The 9,386-nt window shown below is 40.7% G+C and overlaps 1 protein-coding gene across 1 annotated transcript in view; it reads right to left on the bottom strand.

Moving 5' to 3' along the window:
- Positions 1–121: 121 nt before the first annotated feature.
- Positions 122–9,386, bottom strand: part of dapp1 (dual adaptor of phosphotyrosine and 3-phosphoinositides) — a 68,377-nt gene continuing 59,112 nt past the window's right edge. Inside the window, exon 9 of the mRNA XM_067994508.1 lies at positions 122–2,637. Within this exon, the coding sequence (XP_067850609.1) occupies positions 2,608–2,637 (30 nt within the window). The 3' untranslated portion in view covers positions 122–2,607. The remainder of the gene's footprint in view (positions 2,638–9,386) is intronic.

Genomic DNA, 9,386 nt, shown 5'->3' with positions numbered 1-9,386 from the left:
TCAAACTGAGGCCCCGTCTGCCCTCTCGGGTGGATGTAAATGATCCCATGGTTCTATTTCGAAGAGCAAGGGAGTTTTCCCCAGGTTCTTTTTATTCCTCAAACAACATTACTTTTTTAAAAAAAATTATCTAGTCATTATCACAATGCTGTTTATGGGATCTTGCTGTGCTCAAATTGGCTGCTGCATTTCCTACATTACAGCAGTGACTACACTTCAAAAAGTAGTTCACTGGCAGTAAAGTGCTGTGGGATGTCCTAAGGTCGTGAAAGGCGCTATATAAATGCAAGTCTTTCTTTTCTTTTACTGCTAGATGTTAGTCCCACATTATCCTTCATGCAGGGGAATGGGGTTTCATGCAGCCTGCAACCATCTCTGACAACCATGTTGCTAATTAAGAATTGGACTGAAAAGTTTTACCTAGAAATGCAGAATGCATGTTAGCGTACTTATAAATAGGTCAAGATTTTCCAGGATCATCACAAAGCTATTAAAACAAGTTTGGCATGAATATAATTATTTTAATTATAGAATGGAGTTATTTCAAAAGGTGAAATTAATACTGATACAAATGAACCTGAATCTTGTAACATTTACACACTGCAACAGATTAACTTGTCTTTTAAAAAAAAAACTGGCCTGGGATTTGAGAGAAGTAAAGTCAAAACATGAAGTCCATGTTAATTTTACTTTTCTTTAGAATGTTATTTTACACTCTGGCTTGTTTTGTCCCCTCCTTGTATTATATAGAAACCATCTAAGATTGGAGTTTCCTAATAGCATTGTTGAAAAATTAAGCCCCACCTTTTTATCAATGCAAATGACTGTTCAATGCTTTGAGAACTACACTGACTATTTTGCATTAAGTATTTAAAAAAACTGGGAGGAGAATTGTTTCTTGTGCCTAGTTTAATAAGTTATACTTGTAGATGTTGTGATTTCAAAATGGACTTTGACCTAAAGGATATGTTGCTTTCACACTTAAATAGACTGGTGGTGTTGAGTGAACATGAATTATTCCTGTATCACTTCCCTTGGTTCAGCACAATCCCTTTCTTTCTTTCTCAGACAAGATAGTGGTGGTATTGTGACAAAAAAAATGGAAACTTAACCCTTAGTACAATTGCAAACTTAAAAATGCAAACAATCACTTCAGTTATAAAATGTATCAGTGCTAAATACTGCCAAAATGTTTATTATTGCCTTAACTGCAAAAAGAAAATGATATGCAATGCTTTATCCCAAGTACCTCTCCCAATTGTGGCTTACTATCTTCACAAAGTAGTATGAGAGTAGCCATAGCTGCCATTTTAAGCTAAATGGTTATCAAATCAAAACCTGTACCAACTAATAAATGGGATTTTAATTTCAGCTTGTTTTTGTCCACAGGAATCCCTGTCGCTAAAAACGTCATAAAATTACAATAATTAGTCAGGTGGTGAGTAAAACATGAGCATGTCGAAGGAAAAATGTAATTGGCAGCTAAAATGTTTTTTTTCAAATCCTTCAATGTCAGTTTAGATCCAACATTCACCTCTTTGTTTCCTTTTAAAACAAATAGGGTTTATAGTGGTGGTTATTCATTATGCAAGTGAACGGAACACGCACAAATATTTGCATCAGAAATATCTTACAAAAATGAAATACTAAACAATCAAATGGCAGAACTTCTGCAGGGGTAGAAAAAGTATATAGAGAAATATGGACTGATGAGAAGCTTAAATAACATCTGTAAGGATATGGTCAACGAATTGTTTCTAGGTTAATTTACCGCGCTGTTAATTTTCCTTCTGTTCGTAAGTGGTGAACCATGGTTGGAGTAGAACCAGCAGGTTATTCGATGGGTAAAGTGCTTCCAGGTAGCATTTAAACACTTGTACTTCCCACCATTTTAACTCACAATACGTAGAATTAACAGCATAGAAACAGACCAACAGGTTAATGCTGGTGTGTATGCTGCACATGAGCCTCCTCCCCACATTACTTCATCTCACCCTAACATATCCTTCCATTCCTTTCCCCACTCATTTTATTTTCTAGCTTCCCATCTATGCTATGGTAGCAAGTTCCACTCTAAGTAAAGAAGTTTCTCCTGAATTCCTTATTGGGTTTATTAGTGACCATTTTATATTTATGGTCCCTAGTTTTGGACTCCCCACAAGTGGAAATATCTTCTTTACATCTACATAATCTTAAAAGATTATCTCGCAGTCCTTTTTTCTAGAGAAAAGAGCCCCCTCCTGTTCAGTCTTTCCTGATAGTTGTACCCTCTCTGTTCTGGTATCACCCTTTCTCCAATGTTTCTATATCCTTTTTGTAATTTGGAGACTAGAACTGTACTTTTAAGTGTGGTCTAACCAAGGTTCTATATAAGTTTAACATAACTTCTCTGCTTTTGAATTTGATTCCTCTAGAAATGGTCCCTAGTGCTTTGTTTTCATTTTTTTATGGTGTAAAATCTGGTGCTATGCTATAATTTCAAAGAATTAAAACAACAGCAGAATTAAGTGATTTTCCTTCCAAACTCCCACTTCATTTGTAGATAGCAGTTCCTTATCAAAAGCTTCATATCTTTGCACACTGGAGATGATAATTCTTGGTCAGATTTTATGTTTTTGCTGATTTCTTTATTTGAGTCTGAAATGAAAATGAGAAATTAATTGAGTTGTGGCTGATTTGCAGCTACTTACTTCTACAATAGTCTCGGTGGCCAACTCTGTACGTATGATGCAAAAAGAAACAAGCATTTCCCACAGGATATATTGTTTCAGGTTTCAGATTCCAATCTATGGTTATAGAGAATAGAAGGGGGATTTCAAACCTTCTGGAGACTAAGCTCATACAATGTGTAACAAAGCTACCCTGTTTACAGACATGGCTTAGCAAGTTACATTACATAAACACTCCCGCCAATTCTTAGAGATGAACCATCATAACCTTTTACAATGACCAGCTGGTTGAGAAATTCTCATACTGTGATGTGAAAATAATACTGTACTGACCACACTTACACTCAAACATTTTTCTGCTCACTTGACTCCTTTCCCCTTCCCCCCCCCGCCCCCCCTGCTTGCCCTATCCCTCCTACTTTATTACTTCAATTTTATTTTTTCCCTACCTAAAATTGCAAAGGGAGCCTTAAAGATTGTGATAAAGTGGTGATCATAGCATCCAGCAATCATAATGGGTTTGGATCCTCCTGGGGATTGTCTGACTGCCCAGGAGGATTAGGGTCAGAAAGGAATTTTACTCTAAAGTAAAGACTGTAATAAAACTTGGTGAGAAGTGCTGTCATCCGACATGCTCGTTGGTGACCTACCAAGTATCATTATACCCAGCTGAATAAATATCCTTGCCCTGCCAATGTAATCACCACCTGTACACATTACAAAACTAGACCCAGTAACATGCTGCTACGGTTATAAGGACAGGGTGACATGAGATGTCATATTTCCTGTCATTACTGGCCACTTTGGGTTCTGTTTCTCGTACACGAGTACAAAATGTAGAGTTAAATTGGTTCCTAGACCAAGGTTATTGGAGTTGGTTTCCAACTCTCAAGCTCAGTTTCATGGACCATTTGGGTTTACACTACCATTGTCTTTGGTTGTACAACAACGTAATCTCAGTTTAAAAAGGAGCCACAAGCAAGGATGGTCTATATAGCCACGTCACTACCTGCTGCACCAAGAACAATTCACAGATAGCAATTACGGTAGGAGCTAAGAGACACGGGACACCAATAAGAGTATTGCACAGCAGCTGATTAGGTAGTCCAATCTTCAGAATCAGACTATTAAAACCTTTAGTGCAGTGCCATTTGCAAAGGATGCAAAAAGTATTAAAGGGACACATCAACAAAAAGCAAGCATTGCTAGTTTGAGTCAGTAGTGATTATTTTATGGATGGTTCATAAACACCATCTCACAGGCTTTGGAATTGTAGCAGTGGGGTGGGAGGAAATGGTCTCAAGTTAAAGCCTATTGCTCCCTGGTGGCACTAAAGTAATAAATCTAACCTAAGGCACTTCCAGGGAATAAAATAAACAAGGCTTTAAAAAGCTAACAGCTTAATTGCCACATTAGAGTTTCTGATGACACTAATAAAAAAATCCATCAGCTACATCCTGCTGTCAGGCTGTTTTAATCCAGAATTTTATGGATATATCCAATAAACTTCCAGCTCTCATGTGTTAGATTACTTTCCAAGGAATGGGCCAATGAAATTCTTAGGTCTGAAATTTGTTTATTAGCTTGCTTTCTTTTTAGTACTTTCTTAATTCCAGCTCACCAGTGAGGTACTCTTAGTGTAACAACTTGTAGCAAAGGGGAGATGCTGATGAGGTGAAACCCTGTGAAGCACATTGGCTTTACTGCCATGGTGTCTAACAAGCCACCCTCATACTTGTATACTGATATACTTATCAGGGAAGGCTATGGGGTGACCTGCTAGAGGTCTTTATGACAATGAAAGGGTTTGATAGGGTAGATGTAGAGAAAATGTTTCCACTTTGGGGGGGGGGGGGGGTCTAAAACCAGAGATCATAAATATACGATAGTCACTAATAAATCCAATAGGAAATTCAGGAGAAACTTCTTTACCCAGAGAGTGGTGAGAATGTGGAATTTGCTCCCACAAGGAGTAGTTGAGGCAAATAGCATAGATGCATTTATCTAGCTTCTCCTTAAACATGAGGGAGAAAGGAATAGAAGGATATGCTGATAGGATGAGATGAAGAGGGGTGGGAGGAGGCTCATGTGCAGCATAAACACCAGCATAGACCAGTTGGGCCAAATGACCTGTTTCTATGTAACTATCCTTCCCTTCCACATTCCAAAAACAAGCCCTGTGAAAATAAATGTGAAAAGCCACAGATTGCCTGTAAATAAAAGAACCAATGGCCCCTGCTAGCACAAAACTGACCACAACTATTGGGCCAGCATTAATTTAAAAAAAAAATCAACCTCTTCCTCCATAGGCCCAGTCAGTCTACTGTTCACCTGCTCTATCTTAATGCCTCTACACTGAATTCCGGGGGCTTCCCCTTTGCCCTTTAAACTGTTGACACCGCTGTTTAGCTATGATCAGCAGTTTGTATTTCAGGACAATGCTGGTGGGAATGGCAAACTATTAAACAAAAACACATTGATTTTCACCAGTGGGCATACACAATGGAAGGAACTGTTCGTTGGCGTGTGCCTGCCAGTATGAAACGCTCCCAGAAAAATGTGTACCCCTGATGGGGAGAAAGTGTTGAGAATTGAAGTAACTAACATTGGCTGATTAAGAACAAGAAACCATGCAAAATAATGAGGAACAAAATTACGGATGCTGGAAACGTTGTGATGAAGGGTTTCACACACCGACAATGTCATAACCTGTCTTTCTCTTTACAGCTACAGATTGACCTGCTGTGTATTTCCAGTCGTTTGTGTTTTTATGAAGTCATAGAATGGTTACAGCACAGAAGGCAGCCATCTGGCTCATCGAGGCTGTATAAGAGCAATCTAGTTAGTCCCATTCCACCACTCTTATCGCATGACCCTGCAATTTTTTTCCCATTCAAGTATTTATTCAATTCCTTTTTGTAATCTGCCCTTTCAGGCAGGGCATTCCAGATCATAACTACACATTGTGTAAAGTTTTTTCTCATGTCGCCTTTGGTTCTTTTGCTAATCACCTTAAATCTACGTCCTCTGGTTCTCGACCCTTCCGCCAATGGGAACAGATTCTCTATTTAGTTTATCGAAACCGTTCATCATTTTGAACACTTCTCTCAACCTCCTCTGCTTTAAGGAGAACAAACCCAGCTTCTCCAGTCTATCCACATACCTGAAGTCCCTCATCCCTGGAACCGTTATCGTAAGCTGTATAAAACACTGGTTAGGCCACAGCTGGAGTACTGTGTGCAGTTCTGGTCGCCACACTACAGGAAGGATGTGATCGCTTTGGAGAGGGTGCAGAGGAGATTCACCAGGATGTTACCAGGGCTGGAGCACTTCAGCTATGAAGAGAGACTGGGAAGATTGGGTTTGTTTTCCTTGGAGCAGAGGAGGCTGAGGGGGGACATGATTGAGGTGTACAAAATTATGAGGGGCACAGATAGGATGGATACTAAGGAGCTTTTTCCCTTTGTTGAGGGTTCTATAACAAGGGGACATAGATTCAAGGTAAAAGGCGGGAGGTTTAGAGGGGATTTGAGAAAGAACTTTTTCACCCAGAGGGTGGTTGGAGTCTGGAACTCACTGCCTGAAAGGGTTGTGGAGGCAGGAACCCTCACAACATTCAAGAAGCATTTGGATGAGCACTTGAAATGCCATAGCATACAAGGCTACGGACCAAATGCTGGAATATGGGATTAGAGTAGACAGGGCTTGATGGCCGGCGCGGACACGATGGGCCGAAGAGCCTCTATCCGTGCTGTATAACTCTATGACTCTAAATCTTTTCTGCACCCTCTCCAAGGTCTTCACATCGTTCCTAAAGTACGATGCCCAGAATTGGACACAATACTCCAGTTGTGGCTGAACCAATGTTTCATAAAGGTTCATCATGACTTCCTTGTTTTTGAACTCTATGCCATTCCATATGCTTTTTTAACCGCTTTCTCAACCTGTCCCGCCACCTTCAATGATTTGTGCACATATACCCCCAGATCTCTCTGTTCCTGCACCTTCTTTAGAATTGTACTATTTAGTTTATTGCCCCTCCTCGTTCTTCCTGCCAAAATACATCACTTTGCACTTTTCTGCGTTAAATGTCATCTGCCACGTGTCTGCCCATTCCACCAGCTTCTCTGTCCTTTTGAAGTCTATCAGTATCCTCCTCACTGTTTACTAAAGTTCCAAGTTTTGTGTCATCTGCAAATTTTGAAATTGTGCCCTGTACACCCAAGTCCAAATCATTAATATATATCAAAAAAAAGCATTGGTCCTAGTCCCGATCCTTGGGGAACACCACTGTACACATCCCTCCAGTCCGAAAAACAACCGTTCACCACTACTCTCTGTTTCCTGTCACTTAGCCTATTTTGTATCCATGTTGCCACTGCCCCTTCAATTTTGCTAACAAATGCCTTTTGAAAGACCATATACACAACATCAACCGCATTGCCCTAATCAATTCTCTCTGTTACCGCCTCAAAAAACTCAATCAAGTTAGTTAAACACAATTTGCCTTTAACAAATCCATGCTGGCTTTCCTTTATTAATCCATACTTGTCCAAGTGACTATTAACTTTGTTAGTGTTTCTAAAAGCTTCCCCACCACCGAGGTTAAACTGACTGGCCTGTAGTTGCTGGATTTATCCTTACTCCCTTTTATGAACAAGGGTGTAACAATTGCAATTCTCCAGTCCTCTGGCACCACCCCCATATCTAAGGAGGATTGGAAGATTATGGCCAACACCTCTGCAATTTCCACCCTTACTTCCCTCAGCAACCTAAGATGCATCCCATTTGGACTGGGCGACTTATCTACTTTAAGTGCAGCCACCTTTCTAGTACCTCCTCTATCAATTTTTAGCCCATCCAGTACCTCAACTACCTCCTCTTTTACTGTGACTTGGTAAAGACAGATGTATAATACTCATTTAGTACCTCTGCCATGCCCTCTGCCTCCATGATAGATCTCCTTTTTGGTCCCTAATTGGCCCCACCCTCCTCTTACTATCTGTTTACTATTTATATGCCTATAAAAGACTTTTGGATTCCCTTTTATGTTAGCTACTAGTATAGTCTCATATTCTCTCTTTGTCCCTCTTATTTCCTTTTTCACTTCTCCTCTGTACTTTCTATATTCAGCCTGGTTCTCGCTTGTCCAACGAGACCCGAGTGTCCTTGTACACCAGTCGCTGAAAGCGAGCATTCAGGTGCAGCAAGCAGTTAGGAAGGCGAATGGCATGTTGGCCTTCATTGCAAGAGGATTTGAGTACAGGAGCAGGGATGTCTTACTGCAGTTATAGAGGGCCTTGGTGAGACCACATCTGGAGTATTGTGTGTGCAGTTTTGGTCTCCTTATCTGAGGAAGGATGTCCTTGCCATGGAGGGAGTGCAACAAAGGTTTACCAGACTGATTCCTGGGATGGCAGGACTGACGTATGAGGAGAGATTGGGTCGACTAGGCCTATATTCACTAGAGTTTAGAAGAATGAGAGGTGATCTCATCGAAACATACAAAATTCTAACAGGACTAGACAGACTAGATGCAGGGAGGATGTTCCCGATGGCTGGGGAGTCCAGAACCAGGGGTCACAGTCTCAGGATACGGGTTATGCCATTTAGAACAGAGATGAGGAGAAATTTCTTCACTCAGAGGGTGGCGAATCTGTGGAATTCTCTACCACAGAAGGCAGTGGAGGCCAAGTCATTAGATGTATTCAAGGAGATAGATATATTTCTTAATGCTAAGGGGATCAAGGGATATGGGGAAAAAGTGAGAACAGGATACTGAGTTAGACGATCAGCCATAATCATTTTGAATGGTGGAGCAGGCCCGAAGGGCCAAATGGCCTACTCTTGTTCCCATTTTCTATGTTTCTATGTTTGTATTATCAACCTGACATCGGTCATACGCCCCCTTTTTCTGTTTCATCTTATTCTCTATCTCTTTTGTCATCCAGGGAGCTTTGGCTTTGGTTGCCCTACCTTTCCCCCTTGTGTGACTGTACGTAGACTGTACCTGAACCATCTCCTCTGTCACCCATTGTTCGATCACAGTTTTGCCTGCCAATCTTTGATTCCAGTTTACCCGGGCCAAATCCGTTCTCAACCCACTGAAATTGGCCCTCCTCCAAATAAGTATTTTTACTCTAGATTGCTCCTTGTCCTTTTCCATAACTAATCTAAACCTTATGATACTATGATCACTGTTCCCTAAATGAGAAGTCAAACACTATGTACTTTGTCTAGAAAATGTAACTCAGATTCAGGAAGTATGGAGGCAACAGAGGAGCTAGTAGACTAATTCATTATCCAATTGAGCCATGACTTGAGATGTTTCCATAACAAATAATCATTTGTGCTCAATTCTGCACATAAGAACAGGAGATGGACATTTCAAGCACAACTTTATGGGTGTATTTGCCTCTTGTGCATCCCCAATTTTAAAATCACTCCACCATTGGCAGGCGTGCCTCCAGCTGCCTAGGCCCTAAGCTCTGGAATTCCCTCCCTAAACTTGTCTGCCTCTCTAGCTCTCTCTCCTCCTTTAAGATGCTCCTTAAAACCTACCTCTTTGACCAAGTGTTTGGTCACCTGTCCTATTATCTCCTTATGTGGCTTGGTGTCAAATTTCGTTTGATAATCGCTCCTGTGAAGCGCCTTGGGACGTCTTACTACGTTAAAGGCGCTATATAAATGCAAGTTGTTATTGTTGTAAGAGGGGTT

The sequence above is a fragment of the Heptranchias perlo genome, chromosome 1 (genome assembly GCF_035084215.1).
Source record: "Heptranchias perlo isolate sHepPer1 chromosome 1, sHepPer1.hap1, whole genome shotgun sequence".
NCBI lineage: Eukaryota > Metazoa > Chordata > Chondrichthyes > Hexanchiformes > Hexanchidae > Heptranchias > Heptranchias perlo.
This window is presented reverse-complemented; position numbering and strand designations above follow the sequence as displayed.